Raw genomic sequence first — 23,562 nt, 5'->3', positions numbered from 1 at the left:
AGATCCAGAGGAACCAGGCAGACTTAAATTCTTTGTTATGTTTTGGTTGATAATATGGCAGGGACCCAAAGACCCTAACAAAGAATCTCCTGCTGGCTCTTCCTCTCTGTTCCCAGACCATTTTAAACAAGATACATACCAAGCGCATAAGCAGAGAAATGGATTCACGATTTCTGGTTTTGAGCTTGTCAGTCTCCTGGCCCAGCTGTAAGAGGCTGACAGAGGCCACCTGCAGAGGAAGCATTTATAAAGAAACAGATTTTTATGGAGGTCAGAATAGAACAGCCTCAGGCTACAAGAACTTAAGGAAAGATCAAGGAGGAGCCTTAAGAAGTGCTAGGCTGTTCCTGAAAGCTCATGGGAAAGTATCAGGTCCCTAGGTTTGAGAGACACACATTGCAAACCAAACTAAATCCCAATGGCTTAGCCTGCCAGTGCAGACAAAAAGAGTTCATCAAATGCCAGAAAAGAGGGCACAAGGGGCAGGGAAAAACCTAGAACAAAGGCTAGTAATGCTAAGCACCAAGAGATTAACCTCTTTTCTTCAGACACCTCTGCCATCAGACTGTTTACAGTTGACTCTGTACCCCAATACCGAAGATAAACCTCTGATTCAAATAGTGGTCTTAGTGTTCTCCTCCTATCTTCTTCCAAGGGGATGTCACCTCCATTCACTGCCAGGCCTCCAACAGGTCAAGGAAATAGGTAGAAGCATGAATCACATAGCCCAGACCCAGGTTACCTGAACTTAGCAACCAAACAAGGTACAGGGAACAAAGAAATGGGGTTGGGGATCTCTTTTTCTTAGAGATCTTGTGGAAGTCTGCTTTATTTTTAAAATGGTTAGAGCTCATTCTGTCTAGTTGTTTGTCCCAGCTTAAACAGCGACCCTTTAACCAACTTAATGTACCTGGCATGTACTTTTCAGAATAAGGGTATAATTCCTGAAAAAATAAAATAATGTCATCTGCTGTTTCCTTCTGGAAGGAGGAAGATAAGGACATAATTATTAACTCAAGACCATGTTTCACAAAGGAGGAGACTCCCCACTGCTGAGAATGTTCAAGCAGGGTAAGGGTAATGACCATGAGGCAGAATATATGGACAGAAATGTTCTATAAGGAGCCAGAGTAGAAAACTCTAGGGCCTCCTTCAACTATAGAAGGAAATTATTTATTCAGTGTTTTTCCAGGGGCAAAACTAATATCAATGGTGATACTTACAGGGAGTCAAACTTTGACTAAAAATATTTTCTAGTTTCAGACAAAATCTACACAGAATCTAATCTGGTTTTAAACTCTAGGCCTTGGGAACTCAATCCAGGTGTTCTCAAAATAGGATCCTAAATTCAAGCCCACTTGTTGGGAATGCTAATGTTTCATGATTTAAACCCAAGCTTGAAAACTGGTGCATGACAGTACAGAGTAGGAAGGACCCTTAGAGAGTAAGTTCCTGGAGACCAAATTAGAAACACGAGGCTGGGCCTCACTCTGTATTCTAATTCAGAAGGTCTGAGGTAGAGATCAGGAATCTATTTTAACAAACTCCTTAGGATATTCTGGTGTGCACCAATACAATGAATCACAAATCAGTTTAATCTCTTTAGTTTATAAATGAGAAAACTGAGGCCTTGAAAGTTTGTCTGTCTGGAGGTCAGAGGACTTCATTGTAGCAAATCTCAGATTTTCTCATTGTCCAATCATCTCCCCAAATATCTGGACAGAAGCTGAAGTCCCAGCTGTCAGGAAAGTTAAAAGCCTCCACTCTTCCTGCAAGAATAACATGGGAGGTTAGACTCTACAGAAGATGAAGTTAAACCACTTCCACTCACCACCAGAAACTCCTTGAGGTGCGTTTCAATGTTCTTATTATACAGAGTGAAAAGGGCAGCAGACACCTGGATGATGGCTTTGGTCAAACAGTGGATGTTGTTGTTGTAGCCTAGGTTAGCATGGAGGGAGGAGGGACAAAGAGAATGACAAAATGAACAGCACAGGTTGGCCCTACCTGAAAAATCTCTCTCTCTTTCTCTGTGTCCCTGTCTCTGTCTCTGTCTCTGTCTCTCTCTCTCTCTCTCTCTCTCTCTCTCTCTCTCTCTCTCTCTCTCTCTCTCTCTCTCTCCTTCCCTTCTCCTCCCCCCACAGGCTGGACCACCCTAATTGACACCAAAATAACTAGATGTCATTTGGGGACTAGAAGAAATATAATCCTATGGTATATTTTGGAATAGAATTTTATGCACACATCCTCAAATTTTTTTTTTGGTGGGTTTTGGTGGTGGTGGTGGTAGTGGTGGTGGTGGTGGTGGTTTTTTGTTTTGGGTTTTGTTTTTTTGGTTTGGTTTGGTTTGGTTTGGTTTTGGTTTTTCAAGACAAGGTTTCTCTGTATAGCCTTGGCTGTCCTGGAACTCACTCTGTAGACCAGGCTGGCCTTGATCTCAGAAATCTGCCTGCCTCTGCTTTCCAAGTGCTGGGATTAAAGGTGTGCGCCACCACTGCCAGCTTCTCAAATGCTTTTTGAAACAGATATTTCTTTAAAGAAATCTGTATGTTCTACCTCCCTCTCCAGCTGAAACCTGAGAATAGCACAGCTCCTTCAAATCTACGTCTTCCTTACCATCTTTCTCAATGCTGAAGAATGAAGAAGGATCAGTGGCAAGGAGTGGGAGGGAAACAGCAAGAAAGATCAAGAGTAGGCATGCCACTTTATACTCTTCTTCAGGGGATGAGTTATCTGGGGAAAAAGAAAAGGACACAAGGAAAAGTAAGATCAGCAAACTGGAATTATCTCCTATAGGGTCCTACTTCACAGAAGCATAGTCACATGCAAAAATATCTCTAACATGTTTTAGCATCTATTGTAGACAAGTTAGAAATGACTAAAGGAGACAGAAAAAGTACCCAGTTATAGTGAATCTCAAATCCTAGAGCCCTGCCCATGGCCATGGCAGGGCAAAACTCCCATCAAGAGCTCTGCTGACAGGCATCCTAGAATACCGGTCAACTTCTTCAAAAGTTGGAGAGGCAGAAAGGAGAGAAAAAATTCTCACTGATCAAGAGAGAAGAAAATGGATGAATCTGGCAAATTTGAAGAGCTTAATATCAATCCCTAGATTCAGTTCTCTTTGAGGTATATATAACAATAAATAGGCCAATCACAGAAATGTGTAATGGAACATGTAAGAGTGTGCCTGGGAAAGGACTGCAAGGTGCACAGGATCACTGTGTGGAACTTGGGTGTCATTCCACACAACTTAGTATAAGATCATCTGCTATCTAGAGTTGTTCTCTCATGGGTTTATTTGCATGAATCTTATTTCCCCCAACCATACCATAAGTTCCCCTGAGCACTTGCTGAACAAGAGACTCTCACTCAGAACTATCTTCTTCAGCTTGATCAATAAAACCTAAATTACCTCTGTGAGCATCTTCTGAAGATTAGGGACTATACTTTGCATTACATCCCACCTTATATCATCTAAATTCACAACCCCAAACAAAGCCTTCTTTGATTTGACATCCCACCTGCCCAAAGTGGGGCACAAGACCTTTCTTGCCTGTTTTCCATCTTACCAGCTTTCAGATTGGCAATGGCAGCTACCAAGGCTGGGTCAATGTCACAGCTCACCCCTGCAGCACATGCCAGCTCAAAGACACTCAGGGTGACCTGATAGAGAACAAAACAAAATCCTGGAGAGAAATTCTAGCATAGGAGAGATGCTTGGCCTAAGCTACCAGGAGCCATGAAGCCTAAGTCATAGTATTACTAAACTTATGGTTACTGTTATTTTTCTACATAGTTGTCTCATAGCTTTCTATAGCCTGCAAAGGACAAAAATGCTTTATGGAGCTGTGGAGATGGCTATCAATAAAGTGTTTATTACACAAGCATGAGGACCTGAATTTGAATCCCAGCATTCACATAAAAAAAAGTTGGAGTAGTCGGGCAGTGGTGGCATACGCCTTTAATCCCAGCACTTGGGAGGCAGAGGCAGGCAGATTTCTGAGTTTGAGGCCAGTCTGGTCTACAGAGTGAGTTCCAGGACAGCTAGGGCTACACAGAGAAACCCTGTCTCAGAAAAAAAAAAGTTGGGCATGATAGTGTACATTTATAACCCTAGCTCTGGGTCTAGAGTGGAGATACAGGCTGATCCTGGGGTTCACTGGCCAGCTAGCCTAACCATATAAATGAGCTACCAGTTTAATGAAAGATCCTATCTCACAAGATAAGGTGGAGAAAATTTGAGGATACACATGTACATGCACCCATACGCACAAATGCACAAACCCACATGAATACACACGCACTACTTAGTATTCAAGGAAAACCTTATTTTCCTAAATGCTTCATTTAATCAGAGCAGCCAAGGTTACTTATTCACTTGTCCCAAATTAACACTTCCTTCCCTTCATGCTTTGGTCCAGGTCCTTTCAGTCTCTAATGTTGTTCCCTCTTCTCTGTTCATATCTAAGTCATGAGCACCCCTCAAGCTTAACTCAAGTCTTATAGGCCTCCCTGATTCAGTCCCAACTCATCTTTCCTTCCTTTCTTATTTTACTGACCAAGCACAGACCATACGCAGCACCTGGTATTAGCTGTCTTTTCAGAGGGGAAGCAAAACATGTGGCTTCTTCCCAAACAGAGTCTACATTTTAAACATCCTGCGACATAGTAAAGGGAGAAGGCATATTGGAAGTGAGATAGATCTTGGCTCAAATCTTACCACCACCACTTAGTCCCTGTCTCTAAAGGTTTTAACCTCTTCAAGCCTCAGTATTCTCATCTGTAGAAATGGAGCAGTGATACTTATATCAGACTATCTGTGTAAAGCATCAACCTTAGTGACTAACAGAATTCCTTCCCTCTTCCCTCTTTACTGTAACCAGATCTTTGCACGTTCTTCATCTTCCTAGTGTTTCACCTAGGGCTGAGCACATATACAAGACATCAATAAAGACTGATTGATTGATACCTGGATCTCTCATTCGTTGTACTCATAATTGAATTCTCAGGATGTAACTCAAATCATGACCCCCATCCCAAGCACTTAGACCTACCTTTTCTGAAGGTTTATTTCTCTGTTTTCTCTGGGGGGGGGGGGGAGTTGTTGTTGCTTTTTGTTTTTTTAAAGCACTTTTTTTTTCACAAATGCCCCACACATGTCATAGCAACACACTCTGTAAATAGTACCAATACAGAAGCCACCTTCTGCTTAGCCCTTTATTTAAATCCCTTAGACCAGCTTGCCTGTGGCCACAGGTCAAGCAGATCAGGGACATAGTAAATGATGTGTGGTACTGAAGGATGAAAGGGATGGTAGACAAATCTCACTTTCCCTTCCTCTACTCCACCTCTGAGACAATAGAGACTTTCCTCTAGGCCATCCATCCCCTTTCTCTACCCAGCTGCCTATATTCTCAAGCAAGCTGAGCCTAAAAATCAGAACTGTCCAGATGATGTGAGCTGGACAAACTCCTAACAGGATGGAGCACTCAGCCTCATCATCAACAACTGCTGGAAAACAGAGCTATGCATCAAATCAAAACCTTCTAACAGGGGTGACAAACCCATTGACATATCACCCATCACCTGACCCCCAGGTGGTTTGGGTCAGAAAAAGGAGGGAACTCTGTGTTTTGATTCCCAAATAAGGAAGGGTTTTTTGCTTTGTTTTGTTTGTTTTTGAGGGGGTTTTTTGGTTTTTTTTGGGGGGGGGTTGTTTTGGTTTGTTTTGTTTTGGTTTTTTGAGACAGGGTTTCTCTGTGTAGCCTTGGATGTCCTGGAACTCACCCTGAAGACCAGGCTGGCCTCGAACTCAGAAATCCACCTGCCTCTGCCTCCCAAGTGCTGGGATTAAAGGAGTGCGCCACCACTGCCCAACAGGAAGTTCTTAACATCTACTTTAATTCTTCCTGCTCACCACTTCAGACCTCTTTCCTTTAAAGGAATCAATCATAAGAGAAATAGCCTATTCATTATAACAGAAGGAACTTGTCCCCAGGCTTTGGCTGTATTTCCTGCAGAACACATTTGTTTGTACTAGAGGATTCAAAAGACAAGTTAATTCCAAGGGTGGAGGGAGTGAACAGTTAACTCCATTTGCCTGCAGAAGCTCTCTCTCTCTCTCTCTCTCTCTCTCTCTCTCTCTCTCTCTCTCTCTTCTCTCTCTTCCCCCCACCTCTCCTCCCCATCTATCTCTCAAACTCTCCTTCTCTCAAACTCTCCCTCTCCTATGCCCCATGGGTTCCTGAAACAGATGTTAGGGGGACTGAAAGTTTAAGAACTGAGAGGGAGAAAAGGCTGAGATGAGGGTACCTCTGATGTAGGTAGGATGGGTGGGAAGGGAAGAAACAAATCTTACTAAGGAAGGAATCTGTTTGCAAGGAACTTGGCATCTGCTTTGCATATTGCTCATTTCAAGTGAAAACCTATACTACTCCAGATCTCACCTGTCTCTCACATAGATGTTTCCCCAAGTCTCTCAGGGCTTCTATTTTCCTCTATACCTCATATGGCTCCCTGGCTCCGTCTTCCTCCCTCCCCTCTCCCCTCTCCTCTCTTCCCTTTCCCCTCTCTCCTCCCCCAAGGTCTGCCTGACCTGTTTCCCCACTCAAGTCCCAACTCTTGTTCCTGTAGAATTCTTCAGAGATCCTTACAAGATACCACAGACAACCTTTGTCTTCACTAAGTCATCTAACTGAATCCCAAGTTGTACCCTTACCTTAATGTCTGTGTCAGGGGTGACAAATTCCTTCAGGCACTCAATGGGACCCATGAGAAAGGGGCAGTGGGCAGAAAAAACCTGGAGTAAGAAAAGATGAGTGAATCTAAAAACAGATTGAAACTGGCAGGAAAGGGGTCTTGACTTAAGAAGCCAGGATTCCAATCCTCATCCCCCAGGCCCGGAAGTTCTCTAAGTTCATGTATCTGAAGAGCCTTTGCCAAGCTTAGCCATATCTCCTCCATGCTCATAATAAAACCCTATCTGCAGAGATGCCTAGGGTTTTGTAATAACCTTCCCCACTCACCTCCTGAAGTCCCTCTTGGGCCATGGCCCTAAAACTGAGAATCACCCCAATGATGGTCATTCGTTTCAGCACATTTTCAGCCCCTGAAGAGAACGTGGGTTGTGAGAAAAGAGAACAAGGGAGAATGGTGATGATTTTTGCTTTTCCAGGCCCAGCCTAACCTCCAGCTCCTCAAAGCCCCCAACATTCACAATGTTCCTCATAGTTCCTTTAGGAAGATGATTACCTGTCAGCTGGGGCATCAGAGATGCCATCAATTCTGGCTTGCTGAAGTTGGATCTGATCTGAACCAGTATGTCCATGTTTTCCACCACCAGCTTCTACAGTTAAAGAAAACGGAAGCATGCAGCAGGGAAAGAAATCAGCAACACTCTATCTTCCAGCTCCCACCGGTGCCAAGGCTAGACCTTTTCAGAGGCCCCTACTACTTACCTTCAGCTCCACAATCTGAGATGTCACATGCCACATCAGGTTTTCACTCAGGAACTTCATGCCATAGGGGCCAAGAATTTCAGCCAAGGCTCGCATCTCTGGAATAGAATTTCAAAGGGGACACAAGTCTTTGAATATTTAAAATGTTGTCTAGGAAGGAAAGAATATGGGCAGCTGAGGGGAGGAAATCTCTAGTCCTACATACAAGTGGCAAGTCTGGCTGCTTATGGGACAATTTCCCCACTTTCCACTGGTACCTATAGCATGACTCACCTCACATGATGATAGCTATTTTCTTTTTTTTAAAAAAACAAAACAAAATTTATGTGTCTGTGTGCCCGAATGTATGTGCACCATGAACATGAAAATCCCACATAGGCCAGAAGAGGACATCAGATCCCATGAAGCCAGAGGTATAGACTGTTGTAGGTACTGGAGCTCAAGCTCCCAACCTCCAGAGGAGCAGCTCTTAACTGCTGAGCCATCTTTCCAGGCCCCCATTTGCTTCTTATATGAATCTGTACTTCCCAGTCCCTTTTTCTGGGTTTTGCTATTGTTATCCTAGTTAAACTTGCTTTATTAGATGTCAAGCCTCAAAGAAGTCACTAAACCTCTCAGAGTTTCTTTATTCCTCTGTAATGTGGAAAGAAATCATGAATTCTTCGGAGTTGATGGGAGCATAAAAAACTGCAACGATATAAACACTGTAGGAAACTTGGTACAGATGAAAAAGGGGTATCTTACATGGTTGTTACCAAAAGCCCTATATGGTATGAGGCTGAGGCATATGGCCATGGCTTTACAGGTAATGAGATTAGGTGCTTGACCAAGGTAAGTTAATCACATTAGAGGGATGTCCAGAAACCCAGTGCAAAGCCCCCCATCCCTGCAGAGACGATGCTTATGAATCTGGGGTCTCATTTCTCAGATTTCCGGCATTTAATATTTCACTGGCCCAGTTTCCCCTTGATCTGCCTTTTCTTTTTTCATAATCAGCACACATTCCCCAGAGTCTCAGTTCTTTTTGCTTTAAATTATCTATCCTTCCAAATCAAGGCTTGCCCCTAAGGCTTTATCACTCCCACCCAGCCTGCTTTTGCCCTCTCTGAGTTAAATCAAACTTGCCTGGGTGAATCCCAGGTTGGAAATCCTAGTGGCAGGCTCAGATGGAAGAGGCTCTGACTGATCTTTGGCTATGGGCCATTCCAGCAAGGGAAACCATAAGAGGCCAGAAGTGACAGGAGAACTTTAATCAGAATTCAGAAAGGAAGGGAAACTGGGGTTCCTGGCTGCAGACTTTAAGGAAGGACCAGTTGATGCCATCTACCTCCATCCACTACAGAGGAAATAGCACTGGTCACTGGAGTTAATGCGATGCCTGGTCCAAAGTAAATACTAGACATTTATAGAATTGCCAATTTACAACCACAGGACTAAGCTGAGAATTGTTAAAGGATTTTACAATTATCTAGCCACCTTAGAAATCGAACACTGCTGCCTGAGGGGGAAAGGGTCAAAATTACTCTCTCTGAAACTAATGAAGAAGCAGCAGGCTGGTCTACTGGGAGTATCTACAAAACCCTCTACTCCAGCCATCACTACCCCCAGTTAGTAACCCTATGGCATCCTTTTCTTCTTATCTATCTATTTTTGAAGTAACATTGCCCCATCACCATGGCAACCCAGACAAATTGGGGTGGGGGTGGCAGAAGGGTGAATGTGCACTGCCTCCCGCTGCTTGTCAGTTGTCAGCAAGACCTAAAGCAGGTTTTAGAGAATGCCTACAGCTTGTGGGTAGAGAAAGGGGGCATCTAAAACCTGCAGCAGGCAAAGTATAGTCTGTTTACTGATAGAATGCAGGGGATAGTAAGGAGGCAGAGATGGAAAACAAAGATATGTACCTTGGCTTTCTTGCCATCCCCAGAAAAGGAGAATGAAGAAGTCTGAATTGTGAAACATCTCTGCCTATCCTAGGTCCCATGCACAATCTATCATTTACATGGAGGTGAGAGAAAAAGGGATGAAATGGGATCCTTCACTAATTCTCAGTTGGTACCACAAGTATTAAGAAGGAATTACATGGTTTCAAGCCCTCTTTTAAAAGGGAAATGACTTTCCAACTCACCATACCTCCCTTTGCACACACACACACACACACACACACACACACATTTGACTGTCTGAGTTGAAGTGCAACCATTTATGGATGTTCAACCTCAACACCTCCCAACTTCTCAGAGCCTTGATGTGTTCATCTGGAAAATGAAAATAGCAAGAGGAGTTTCCTTGAGGCTTTTGTGTGGCATGAATTCTAGGTATAAGCATGTAAAACTTGGCCCACACTAATGTCTTTCACCATCTCATCAAGAAATCAGCAAGGAAGAAGACTCCAGGACATCAGATCCCCACTTAATATGGCCCCTATAAGAATGTCCTCCACAAACTTTAAATCCATCACCACCTTATAAGAATAAATCCTTTCAGTGACTAGTGAGCCTGCCTAACTCCTAAACCTCTCTCCTTTCCTCACTTCACCTTCATCCCTCAAGTTACTTCTCAATCCTGAGCCTTGCTTTAGAATCTCTTTTTATGTGTCCCTAAAGTTGAGCAGAGTCCAACCAAGACACCAGGAAAAGCACCGAAAGGGCTCCTGGGAAAGCAGGAGGATTTAGGCCAAGGTACTGCTGAAGAATAAAGTTCAGCTCTGTGGCAGAGACCAGGGCCCTGGACTCACCAGAGATGTCAGAGAACTCCTCAGCACTGAAGTTCTGCTCCCCATCTCGGGGAAGGCTGATAAAGGCCTGCATGGCCGGGGAGAGGACGATGGCTCCACTGCTCGCCTGTCTGAGAAGACTTTCTAGGTACCTGTGGAGCAGGAGGGGAGGTGGGGTCAGAGAAGCATGAGTTAGCATCCAGTCATTTCTGCCACCACCATGGTAGAATCATGGAGAAATCTTACTAGGGATTGGTGTGAAGAAGAAAGACTGAAAGAAGACAATACAGCAATCTATTTAACCCCCTAAAGCCATTGGATCCAAAGCAGAGATGTGATTCCACATGGCCTCCAATCTGTAGGTATGCCACCATGCCTTCAATATGGTGTCATGCACTGCCAACCTTCAGCCCTGTTCTCTTTCAACAACTGAATTTCCCTTGCTCTTACTCTCTCTGCCAGGTAAGACAGGCTCACACTGGCATTTTTAAAAGTATTAACTGGGTTCCTCTGAAATATACCTAAGCTATATCCTCTCCATAAAAAGGCTAGACTAAGGACCCAGGATCCCAAAATCCTGTCTCAAATCTAGCCTCTGGCTGAGAGCACTCACCACCCAGTCTTCAAATCTTCCCTCCTAACCTCTGGAGAAGTCAGAGGAGCTGGCTCCAGTAACGTCTGTAGACAAAGGCCTGCCAACTACAGCACTAACCCAGACACCAGTTCTGAGTTTGTATTTTACAGTATCATGACTAACCACCAGTGGGCCAAACTCAGCTTCCAATCAGTTTTTTCCCCATTAATTACAATTAGTTGTCAAATTGAAAATTGAAAATTTACATTAAAAAAATAGCTTAGTGCAGCAGTATTCAGTGGGTACTAAAAGGTACCCTGTGAGAGAGGCAATCCTACTATAAAAGCTCGAAGCCATAGCCTAGCTGGTGAAGTACACCCACCTAACCAGGCTGGTCCCTTCCCAGTATCCTGCTAAGCTGATAGTAGATTTAAAGCGCCACCCAGTGGCTTGGGAAGGGAGAAATCTACCTCTTGGCTCATTAAAAATGTCAAAGAAAATGGTGCTTTCCAAGAGGACCCCTTTCCCTGTTAAGAACAATCTACTGGACTTGACACAGCCTTGGCTGAGAATAAGGAGACAATGTGCAGGAGTGGGAGAAGCTAAAGCAAAAAAGAGAAATAAGAACATCAGAAAGAAGTGGCAGAATCCTTTTCAACAGAAACAGTAAGAATCCAGAACAGGAAAGTTAAGGATTAGACATTAAGAGGAACATGGTCAAAAAACTGCAGGGTTGATGTATAGAGAGTGATGTAAAAGCTAGAACAGAAGGGGGTCCAGGTCTGCCTTTGTATTGCTATCATCCACAAGCAGAAACAAACCTCCGTTGAAGTTTTAGAGAGATGTTGCAGGTTAAAATCATGAGGACCTACTATGCAAGGAAAAAGAAATACTAGTAGAGGTGAGACAACAGGAAGAAAGAACACTGACCAGTTTGTGTAGAGAGTGGTGACAGTTTGCTCGCCAGATGAGTCCAGTGGCTGTGTCTGCTGCAGGAGGGCATTGCGAATGATTCTGGAAGCATCTGTGCCCAAAAACTGTGCCAGTGACTGAATGAAACTGATGTATGCTTTGACTCCTGCCAACAGCTCAGAAGGCCTAAGGATCTCCTGGGTTGTGGCATTGTAGCCAGCCAAAGTCACGATGGCTCTAAGTGACAAAAGCCTTAATAATTATAAATATATTAACAACCATTGAAACAACCATACATTCCTGGTGCTACACATATTATCTCATTTAAACCCCATAGCAACCCACTAACGTAGGCACTAAGATCCCTATTTTGTGGATAATAAAACTGAGTAAGTAAGTCACTTGGTGAAGAGCACACAGCTGGCCAGTGGCAGTTTGGATTTGTGTCCATTGACATTTGATTCCTAACCATTTCTTTCTCTGGAGATATTAGATCAGCTGGTAAAAAAACCCGAACTTCCAGATGCCATCTAACTCTAAGGAAAGAATTAGTCTCAACTTCTGCTAAGAATGAAAAATCATGCTTAGAAATCCTTGGAGACACAGTGCAGTCCTAAGTTGTTATAAATGCTAGACCAGATAGAGTACTGCAGCCTACATCCTCAAGAGAAGACAGAATAAATGTCTGCCACATACAGTCAAGTGCATAGTATGTTCCTTCCTCGGGGCTAAGATTTCCTGTTACATCCAGTCCTTTGACTTACAGCTTTTTCTTCATTAAAAAATAAAAGGTAAACAGTCAGGGTAGAACACACCCTTCAAGGTATGCCCCTCATTTGCACCTTACTATACATGAGTTCCTCAAATTCTTCCTAAACTGTGAGATATTTGGAAGTCTTTGTTTGGTTGCTACTTTGGCAAAATATTTAGGGCAGGGCTTCAGGAAGTTCTGTTCCCACAGTGAATGGGAAATTTTTAGAACCTTGGGTACCAGAAAATAACATAGAAGGGAAAGGTGAAAAACAAGCCTAATCAATATTGGAACCTTTAGCCAGTTGTGGTAGCACACACCTGTAATGCCAGCATTCAGAGCAGTAAAGCAAGAGGATTATGATCTAAAGTCTCTCCTAGCCTACATACTACTTAGGGAGTCTCTGTCTCAAAAAGTTGTAGGGTAGAAGCTAACAACCATCTGTAACTCCAGAGAATTCAACATCTTTTGGTATCCAAAAGCACCAAACATGCGTGCGATGTATAGATATACATGCAAGCAAAACACCTACACATATAAAAAAAATAAATTTTCCATTAATTTTTTTAAAAAGCTAAAACCTCTAGACAAACCCTGAAGCTTTTGGAATAATGAACCTGTGAAGCAAGAATCAGAGATTCCAGGAAACTAATAATCACACCATTACTGCTTCAGGGCCTGGAAAACACCACAGCTGCTGAAGGTGTGCACAGGCAATTATCACACCATCATCTCTTTGACATCGTGTGTGCAACTAAAGCACTTCCTACTCTAGAGTTAATGTGTACAGAACAAAAGCAAGCTAATTCTACCTCACCCAGGCAAAACCCTAATAGGGAAATAAATCTGCATTTCTCACAGTCAAAACACAACTTATAACAGGTCTCCTTCTGATCTCACTCATGCTGATAAAGCCAGAGCAAACTGTGGACACAAAGGCTGCATGTCTAGATTCGATCCAGTCCCTACAGTATTCTGCACAATTGCTCCACTGCTGTCTAACCTCACATCCCACCCAGGTCACTCGTGTTCTCTTTCTGCCACCACTCTGCCTCCTTGTCCCTTGAACATGTCTTCATCTCAGCCTTGGAAATACTGGTTATTCTGCGTACAATAATTATTCCCAGACAGTCACATACCATACCTGATTTTATAGTTCCTTCAGGAGTTCATTCAAATGTCACCTTTTTTTCAAGGTAGACACCATGAACATACTATCTAAAGCTGTATCAACTTAATATACATATGCTTCCTATGAGATCTCCCTTCCCTGCTTTATCTTTCTGTTTAGCATTTATAACTAACCTGACACGTATGCTACTCTCTTATTTTGTTAGTCTGTCTCCCCTACTAAACTTCATGGAGCAGAGCTATGTTTTGTATGCTACTTTATCAACAGCCTCTAGAACGGTCCTGACACTTAGTAGGTGTTCAATAAACACTTGTTAAATTAATTGCTCATATTTGAAGACAAAACACAAAAGGACAATGAATTAGTCATAATCATTCCTCTCCACCCCTAACTACGGTGCCTCAGACATAAATAGTATCCTTCCTTCTTCAGAAAAGAATGGAATGAGGGGCAAAGTACAGGAAGAGAATTTATTTAACTAAGGCTTATTATATGGCAGGAACTTTACACTCATAGTAATCTGTATTTGTGTACTAACACTCAATTTCAGGTCGTTCTCCATGATCTACAGGGTAAATATCATTATCCTGGACTTAGTAGGAAGGAAACTGACTCAGGTAAGTTAGATAATCTGCTCCATTGTTGTAGCTAATGCCCAGGATATGGGCACAGTGCTGCAGAATGCAACGACTCTGCACTCTTCCCCCCTTTTTAGAGTCTTGTGTAGTCAGAATTCTCTAGATAAACAAGGATGACTTTAACATCCTGACATTCCAGCCTCTATCTCCCAATTGTCAGCCTCTCTGCTCACTCTACCAAACAAGGGGGATAGACCAGCTGCTCATCAAAATCTACAGAAGTAAGGTTCTTTTTTTTTTTCTTTCCCATAGAGGAACCAGACTGTATCAACATCTCTAGCGTATGACATGATCACCAGGATGGATCTTTTTTTGTTTGGTTGGTTTTTGGGTTTTCAAGACAGGGTTTCTCTGTGTACCCTGGCTGTCCTGGAACTCACTCTGTAGACCAGGCTGGCCTCGAACTCAGAAATCCGCATGTCTCTGCCTCCCAAGTGCTGGGATTAAAGGTGTGTGCCACCACAGCACCAGGATGGATCTAACAGAGCCATACTGAAGACTGCCACAGAATACAAACATGGGCCAGAGAAAGCTACCTGTTGAGCCTGGCCTCCAGGTGGCTGCTGAGATACTCAGATGGGAATATGGTGTGTTCAAACACAGAGAAACTGTGCACATGATTCATTGCCAGTGCCAGTTCAGTCAAGTTTAGATGTAGTTTGTCCATGCTGAAAGGAAAAAAGAAATTTGATTATGGTGCTGGTCTGGTGCTGTCTATTGGCATCTGGGAAGGAAATGCCAGGCCATGTTGTTTGGAGCCCTGCTACTCTTGAGAGACACTCAGCCTATAATGGTACACACTGATGTTCTTCAAAAGCAAAGTAGGAAATTCACCTAGGTGCTTTTTTGTATCTGTCAATTCACAACACCTCCCCTACTTCCACCCCACCCACCCCCATATCACATTCCTTCTTTCCTTTTTCTCCCTCCTTTAATACAGCACCGTTTGGCCCTCAGGAGCCAGATCCTCACTTAGTGACAAGGCTGCGGTTCTTTCGATGACTCTCTGCTCCTGGCTTGTCCCTCTCAGGCTCTCCTTTCCTGGGAGCCTGCCTCTGCTTCGTGGACTTCTTGTTCTTGGCTTTGCTGATGGTGGTGGCACAGTGCTTAGGTAGAAGCTTTGGAACAGACACAGTGAAGAGAGAAGCAAGGGTCATTGCTAACAGCTGAGAGAAGGCTCCTCCATCATCATCTCCCCACCTGCCTAGCTTCTCTTTCTCTAGTGGGGACCTTTTTAGAATGTGCTCACCTCCTCCAGTGTTCATAAATATCTCCCTATGCACAGCCTCAAGCCCTGATGCCAGTGTCTTTCAAGGATGAAAGCACTGCTCCCTTATCCACATCTGAGGTCTTTCCTAACAGAAAAATTTAAGGAAAAATAGTCAGAGCCAAAACTCCACTTACCTTGTTTTGTAGGGTCTCAAAGTGGGGAAACAATATTTTTTGCTAGATAAACCTATCATCTCACCAGCTATGCCTACCAGGGCCCTCCCAATTCTCAAAGTTGACATGTGTTTAGTATTCTTTCCTTGTTTCTTCTTTTTCTTAAATATGTATATGAGTTTTTGTTGTTGTTGTTGTTTTGTTTTTTGTTTTGCTAGCTAGCTCAAACATCAATCCTCCATCTCTCCTTTCTCTGGGTAGCCCTACAGAAAATACAAGCCATCACTTGAAACTCAAATTGCCTTAGGGAATTGACTTTGGAACTACTTTTAGAACAGGTAAGAGCCATACAAGAAAATTCATTTTATAATCACATTTCCTACTCTTAAATCCAAGTTCAGCTAATTCAAAAAACTCAAAAAATAAAATAAAATCCACCTTGGTAGCCAAAATACTTTAATACAAAAGTATTTGTGGTTGATTAAAAAAACAGTACCTAAAGATACAACCTTATTAGTAATGGCATCAATATTTATTTACCCAAAATGTTAACCCTGAAGGGCCAACACTTACTTGTTTACAACAGTTCTGTGCACAAATAATTATTCACACAAGGCTTAGTCATTCCTGACACAGCACTGAGTAAGCCTGTTCACCATGCATGTAGTAAGATATTTGTAGGGTATGATGAATATAGCTGTAAGTGTCCTCACTTGCTTATCTTCTGTGTGTCAATTACTTACATTTTTTACTCATGTATTTGTATTTCCCTTACCTATACTGGGACATTCCCAAAGACAGGGATCATGTATCTTTCTTCTTGATCTTCACTCCAAACTATTAGTCTAAGAGGTTAGTGTCCATCAAGCTTCACACAATACATGTGCTAACATTTATTGGCTGATGTATATACAAAATATTTTTAGTGTTCTCTATTTCATTTAATCTTTATTACAACTCTGTGAAAAAGTATTTAATCCTTACTTGACACATAAGAAAATGAAAATACTGTGTGATACAATAATTGTTTGTCTGTACTCACATACTTAGACATATTCCACATGTACAGACACACATACACATTCATGCACACACACCTTATTTCCTCTCCTACAAAAGTTGCTACTATTCTGACTCAAATCCAGGAAGGGTGGGTAGTCTGGGAAATTCAAGGCTCCAGAGACAAGAACAAAACTAACTTTTTATTCCTGATTTTCTGAAGTGTAGGTTGATCTAATCATGACTAGGTGCTATGAGTCAGTAAAGGGAGGAAGACAAAAAACAAAAAAAAGTAACCCTGTAGATCAGCACTAGAGTGCTTGAAAATGCACTGGGACGCTGATAAACAGAAAGATTAGACAAGATAGAGATCTGGAACCATTGTCAAAAGCATGTGAGCACCACACAAAGAAGACAAAATTCATCTCCCAAAATTCTACAAATGGAGCACAGATTTTAATGGCATTTAACTGCTCAAGTAAAAGGGTTTTCAGGTATCTATCCACTGAGTGTATCCAACCTACCACAGCAGATCAAGGATAAAACAAAATCACAAACACTAAGAGGTGTGTGTGTGTGTGTGTGTGTGTGTGTGTGTGTGTGTGTGTGTCATTTTGTAACTCAGTTGTGGAGTTCTCCAGCATGAGCTTTGTAGATGGCTACCTCAGGGCACAATGTCAAAAGGTTGTATGGTGTGATTCTAATGCCAAGAGATTATTTGAAGTGACTGTACTGATAGAGGAATCCTGTCAATAAACCAAGATTCACAAAAGCCCTAGCCTTACTCAAGAAATGGAGAATCTGACCTGGGAGAGAGAAACAAGAGTGGCCTGAGGAACAGGTAAGAAAGGAAACTGAACCAGGATGGGGGCATACCTGTTCATTCAGGTTCCGCTGTTCAGCACATATCTCAAGCACACAGTTGCTGGTCTGCTTGGCCAGCTCTTCCAGGAAGGAGTTGCAGTGGTGAAGACCATGGTTCTTCAGGTGAGGGTACTGTGGAGAGGACCAGGAAGAAGCACATCATATGAAGGACACACCCCTCCCCAGGTGAGGGTACTGTAGAGAGGACCAGGAAGAAACACATCATATAAAGGACACACCCCTCCCCACACTACTCTCGCTCCTTGCCTGGGCCATCCTCCTCTAAGGAAAAAAGGAATGAACCGGAAAGAGAGGATACATTCTATATCAAACTGAGATGTTTGGGACTTATTCCTGTTCCCTTCCCAGGATCAAAACCAACCCCTAGAACTACATTTTGAGAAATAGAGAAGAGACAGGACTGAAGATGTGTTAGAGCTTGAAGTCAAGGTATCAACCTCCTCTGGGCACATTTCATGAATGCAGTGGACAAAATGAGCACAAATCAGGGGGAAGGCGATGGTATAGCGAAGCATGGTTGGTTCCTCCAGGGTCATAGCAAACATCTTCTCAAAGGTACGGAGATGAAAGCTGCAGAGAAAGAAGAAGACTAAAAACCAGGGTTTATAACCAGACCCTTTCAACAATTTTCTTCTTTCTATTTGCCACTCCCTCCCCCTTTCTGTTCTAGAGGTAGAAAGGAGCCAAAGAATCTTAACCTTTTCAGAGCCTTGCAATGGCTTTCAGAGAAGCACAATGACAGTCTTGCCTTTACTGAACAAAATTCACAGTTCCTCCCTGTCAGTCATTACCTGATTTGGGCCATCCTCTCTAATTCAGTGTTGCAAATTCACATTCCCTCAAAATATGACACTAGAGCTCTAGAAAACTTAGTTGAATTGCATGAGACTTGCCTTTCCTTCGTAAGTATTACGTTTATGAAGTTCTAGTTCTCCATTTCTATAGACTGCAAAGAGCAGACATGGCATCATGTTTTGGTTTTTTTTGGGGTGGGGAATTGGTAGTTTTTGCTTGTTTGTTTTGATCCTTCTAGGGGTAGAGTTACACATTACAGTGATCAACTAATTGTTGCCAAGTGTCATCTGTTGAAGATAGATAAGTATTCATTCTCCAAAAGCCCTATCCTCCAGCCCTCTTAGTTATTTCTTATTTTCCCAACACTAAACTTTCACAACATTCATGTTTCCTTTATTTTATTTTGGGTTTTTGAGATGGAGTCTTACTCCACAGCTTGGGACTCACTAGATAGCCTAGAGTAGCCTGAAACTCACAGCAATCCTCCTATTGCAGAATCTCAAGTACTCATGTTTCTTTGGTTTTTAGGACAGTCTCTTTGAGATCCATTCTTTCCTTCAGTTCATTAAGTAAATCAGAAACAGAACACACCAGAAAGTAGAAAGATCAGAGGTTTCCACCAGCATTTTCTCTACTGAGTCCAACATCTGGGAGTGAAAGATGATGAGGTTCATGACCTTGGCTAGGTCAGGGTTCTCATGCAGGTGCAAAGGTGCTTTTGCCACACTGGTATATGCCTGTGATTAGAGTTGGGAAGAATAGAGAAAACAAGACAAATGAGTTAGAGCTGAGACTTGGGGGCTATAATCTGATCTGGGTGTGTTGTGTCTTGTCTAGTCAGCAGTTTTCAAGGATTACTTATTCTCTGAGTTTAAGAAATTAAAAATGATAGAGAGACTCAGATGAAGAATCTGAGAATGGGGACCACCACTGGATGAGAGCCTTACCTGTAGGCGAAACCAGTCCAACCTTAATCCAGAAAAGTCAAATTTCTCTTCATTATCAACTATAAAAACAGAAGCAAATGTAAAGAAAATGATAAATACAGCACCAAACACCTGGCTGCGCAGGATGGCAGCCTGTTCAGAGTTCTCTTATCCAGGGCTCTGGCTGACAGACCTGTGTCAGCCTAGTAGGAGCTCTGCTGCCTCCACCTTCCACCACTTACCTTGCTTGAGATTCAGAGAGGACAGTGTACTAACAAATGAGGACATAATGATGGACTCCTCCTCTGGACACACAGAGAGGTTCTGAAAGAAAAGTAGAAGGTGCACTCAGTGCTCACAGGTTCATAGGATGGAAAATGCAGCCACAGGCTCAGTCAATGTGTGAAGGTGGAAGGAACTGCTGGCTGTCAAAACAAGAAAATCCATGCAAGGAACATACAGAGCTGCCTAGGATTCCTGCCATGAGGCATGCCATTTCTCTTCATTTTCTTTCCTCTTGCTTAGGAGGAAGAAATCTGCTGAGACTATTCATCTGTAGTGTATAGCAGCTTTTTGACACCCAAACTATAGACATTCAGCCACAGTGGTTCCAGAAGAAAAAATTACCAGGAATCATGCTGGAATCACCAAGATGTCATAAGTGGAACATACCTGAATGATGTCACTAAGCACAAGGACATCAAATCTGGCCAGGTACTGAAGGTGGTACTGCTGAATCACTTTGACGTGTCTTCTGACCAGAGCCCTGATCTCCTCCAACAGGAACAGAAGCTCTGCAATGCTCCTATAAAGATGAGAACAAGAACAGAGACAGACAATGATAGAACTGCGAGGGGAAACAAACAGCCATTCAAGGCAGGGGCTGAGATGCCCCCCAGATCATGTGACACCCCCTTACCCCTTTTCCCAGTCTAGGGATAAGTAAATACTTACGAGTCAGCATAGTCTTCTGGTGTCTTAGTCTTGGTGACATTTTCTGTATGGCGAACCAGCCAGGTGACCTCATCGCGGATGAAAGATAGGGCCATGAAAGCAAAAAGGGCCTAAGAGAGGACAAAGCATATTAGAATTTTCTACTTAAAAAGATTTCCTACTTACAAAACAATTTCTTTTTAAATTTTAGTGTGGGGACATAGCTTAGTTGGTAGAGTGCTCACCTCTCAGGTACAAAGGTTCAATGCCCAGAACAGGGAAAAAGAATAGGGGGGGTTAAGCACAGAGAAAAAAAAAACTATTGAAATAATCTGTATGTGGATATAATTGTATAACCACACCAATAGCATCTGGAAACAAGCATACAGGCATACAGAAAGCTGAACCATATGACACAGACATACATATGTTAGCCCTGGCTCACAGTCAATACCCCTCCCTCCTCACTAAGTATTAAGTATTTTAGAAATACTTAATACTTAATACAGTCATTACGTATTTTAGAAATACTTAATGAGTATTTATATAGCTTAAAACAGAAAGTAAGCTCTGCCATCAATTAGTTTGCACTCAAATAGAAGATCGGCCAAGTATGCAAATAGCTGTTAGATGGCATGCTATGATGTTGCCAAGGAAAAAACACGAAACATTTGGGTACTTGGAGAGTCACGGAATAGGCACATACACATACAAATTGATCACAAGAGACTCAGAAATGGGGTATGAGAGATGGTTCCATTAGTAAAGTGCTTGCCATGGAAGCATGAAGATATGAGTTCAGTCACCAGAACCCATGAAAAAAGAAACCATGCACAGAGGCATGCACTTGTAATTCCAACGGTCAGGAGGCAAAGACTCAGATTCCTGAACTCACTGGTCAGTCAGCCTTGCCTAATACATGAGCCTCAGGCCAGTGAAAGACTGTCTCAACAGAACAGGTGAAAGGCCTCTGAAGAACAGGATCTGAGATTATCCTCTGGCCTTCAGACTCATATATGCTGACGTGTATGAGTGCACAAACCTGTGCATGTAAATTAGAGAGGATGGCCTGAATCAGGTGATGACTGACAGGGAGGAACTGTGAATTTTGTTCAGAAAAGGTAAGGCTGTTATTCTGCTTCTCTGAAATGACTCACATGTATGCATGAGGAGGTTGGAAATGCAGTGTCTCATGAGTGCTAGGTCACCACACATACATAGTCATTGGTCATCATCCCTCCCCCAACATTTCTCTTGCCTTTGGACCCAACAGGCCTGGCTCATCATTTAACACAGTCTCCAACTCCTTCACAGCTGTCCGCAGAAACTGCCGGCGTTGACAGTGAAACTGGCCACTGAGGAAGGAAAGTGTAGAGAATATTGTCTTTTTCTCCCTCACAAGTTCCCCAGAAGTAGTGCAGAAGAGAGTGGCACTTGGGGAGGAGTGTTGGGCAGGAGGAAGGCTCAGTGCTAAACTCAAACTCAGAGAGAAAATACAAATATCTGTGGGTCTGCAGGAGGTCCCTGGGATGAGCCCACAAGTCTGTATAGAGACTCCTATCCCAGCCCCTCCAGGCCCACATCCCACCTTTACCTGTTTGTAATGGCATGCTCCTTGCTCTCCTTGATGTCTGCCACTCGCTTACTGTACCTGAGGATTGACAGACCAAGCACAGTAGGGTGTCATGCTATCTGTAAGTTCAGGCACCCTAACTAGCAGGGTTTTCACCCATTCTTCTCACACTATGCAAACAAGACTCTCTGCAGCTTAGAGGCCATCTTGCAGCTTAGAGGCCATCCCACTCTATGTTTGCTTCGTTCTAAAAGACAGTCACTACAGGAGCCAAGCCAGGTTGTAATAACACGTGGCTGTCATCATAGCACTCAGGAGGCAGAGCAGGAGGGTCGTGAGTTGAAAGCTAACCAGGAAGAAATACAGAGTCTGTCAGAAGACAAGGAGGGTAAAGAGGGTTAGGAGAAGAAAAAAAAAAGGAGAAAAACAAAGAAAGGAGGAAAAGAGAAGAGAAAGAAAAAGGGAAGGAAACAGTATATCACGGTGGGAAGGAAATGACTTGCAGGGGTTAGTTGGCCTCTGGTGATGAAGGTCAGGTCCTTTCTCATACTGGATACTGCTGGATACTTTCCAATCAACTACTCTTCCAGATTTGATTGGGATGAGGAAGGGAGTCACAAACCACCACCTCCCCACTCCTATCCCTGCTTACTACACATCCCATTCCCCTCCACCCACCCACTCTTCCTGGTGCTTAGCTCACCAGTTATCTGTCACTGTCTATTGCTCCCTCTCTGCTGCCTTATTCGCCTCTCTCAACAAACAATTCTGACTTCTGGAGATCCTCACTTGACCCAGAACTCCACCCATTCTCCCACACCAGCAGCTCCTCCAAAGATATACTCCTTTTCCCTCCTCACCTCTCACTGACCCTTCCAGTCTCATAAGGCCTTCAACACTGCACAATCCATTCCTCTAAGGTCAATGTGAACTCTTGAATCACCAAATTCAATAACCTTTTTTTATTACTGTGGTTCATCTGTTTGATCCTATCTTTTTCCTAATAGAGACCTGCCCCCAGAATCCTTCGCTAAGTGGCCTCTTGCTCCTGCTCCTACTGTCTTCATTCATCCTGTCAGCTGCTGCCACAGCACTAGAAAGATTCTGTAACCTCTCATTTCCCTTCTCCAAGCCTCTCCTTTACTGAACTTAGCATAAAAAGATTAAAGACATTTGGAAGTGAGAACTATCTTAATTAAATCAGGATTCAACGCTATAGTACTACTAATGGATAATTATTTCAACTTCCATCCAGTACAGGAGACAGACGCAAGATTAAGAGTAAAAAAAAGGTTGAATTATTTCATATTCCTACCGCTCATTAACTGAGGGACATTCAGGCTGAGCCCCTGTCTTCTCAATTACATATATATTTACATACATACATGTATGATATATTATATATGTGTACTATATATAATGTATACCTAAGTTATTGTAAAGATCAAATCACATAATTTATGTCGAAGAACTTCTTGAACTATAAATTATACATCTTGGCTGCTGTCCTTAGTGGTAGGATCAGAACAGCTTCTCATAACACTAGAAAACTTTCATATATACACATAGCTATTTCCTGTGACTTCTGTTAAAGATGCAATTCTCTCAACTCTAAAAATGAATTCTTATTATCTTCTTGTTTCTTTGTCCTTTTGTTTTGTTCTTTCAAATGTTTCCTTTTTTCTTAGTAATTTTTTAAAAAAATATCTCTATATTTATTTGTGGGGTTGGAGTATGCATGTGCCACACACATAGTCAGGGGACAATATTGTCAGAGGACAATATTTTTTCTTTTTCTTTTTAAAGATTTTTTTATTAGATTTTTTTCTAGTTCTTCATTTACATTTCAAATGATATCTCCTTTCCCAGTTTCCCCTCCAGAAAAAAA

At 42.6% G+C, this 23,562-nt stretch overlaps 1 protein-coding gene across 1 annotated transcript in view; it reads right to left on the bottom strand.

Moving 5' to 3' along the window:
* Nckap1l (NCK associated protein 1 like) overlaps positions 1 to 23,562 on the bottom strand; it is a 46,112-nt gene that overhangs the window by 4,662 nt on the left and 17,888 nt on the right. Inside the window, exons 10-30 of the mRNA XM_031357515.1 lie at positions 21,696 to 21,752; positions 21,360 to 21,456; positions 20,123 to 20,232; positions 19,841 to 19,973; positions 19,411 to 19,492; positions 19,190 to 19,248; positions 18,834 to 18,979; positions 17,885 to 18,017; positions 17,439 to 17,558; positions 15,153 to 15,298; positions 14,717 to 14,848; positions 11,678 to 11,896; positions 10,195 to 10,325; positions 7,461 to 7,558; positions 7,255 to 7,348; positions 7,029 to 7,111; positions 6,722 to 6,802; positions 3,573 to 3,666; positions 2,617 to 2,733; positions 1,832 to 1,941; positions 140 to 229 (exon numbers count right to left, since the gene is read on the bottom strand). Coding sequence (XP_031213375.1) covers positions 140 to 229; positions 1,832 to 1,941; positions 2,617 to 2,733; positions 3,573 to 3,666; positions 6,722 to 6,802; positions 7,029 to 7,111; positions 7,255 to 7,348; positions 7,461 to 7,558; positions 10,195 to 10,325; positions 11,678 to 11,896; positions 14,717 to 14,848; positions 15,153 to 15,298; positions 17,439 to 17,558; positions 17,885 to 18,017; positions 18,834 to 18,979; positions 19,190 to 19,248; positions 19,411 to 19,492; positions 19,841 to 19,973; positions 20,123 to 20,232; positions 21,360 to 21,456; positions 21,696 to 21,752 — 2,332 coding nt within the window. The remainder of the gene's footprint in view (positions 1 to 139; positions 230 to 1,831; positions 1,942 to 2,616; positions 2,734 to 3,572; positions 3,667 to 6,721; positions 6,803 to 7,028; positions 7,112 to 7,254; positions 7,349 to 7,460; positions 7,559 to 10,194; positions 10,326 to 11,677; positions 11,897 to 14,716; positions 14,849 to 15,152; positions 15,299 to 17,438; positions 17,559 to 17,884; positions 18,018 to 18,833; positions 18,980 to 19,189; positions 19,249 to 19,410; positions 19,493 to 19,840; positions 19,974 to 20,122; positions 20,233 to 21,359; positions 21,457 to 21,695; positions 21,753 to 23,562) is intronic.

Source organism: Mastomys coucha, unplaced genomic scaffold, assembly GCF_008632895.1.
Source record: "Mastomys coucha isolate ucsf_1 unplaced genomic scaffold, UCSF_Mcou_1 pScaffold11, whole genome shotgun sequence".
NCBI lineage: Eukaryota > Metazoa > Chordata > Mammalia > Rodentia > Muridae > Mastomys > Mastomys coucha.
This window is presented reverse-complemented; position numbering and strand designations above follow the sequence as displayed.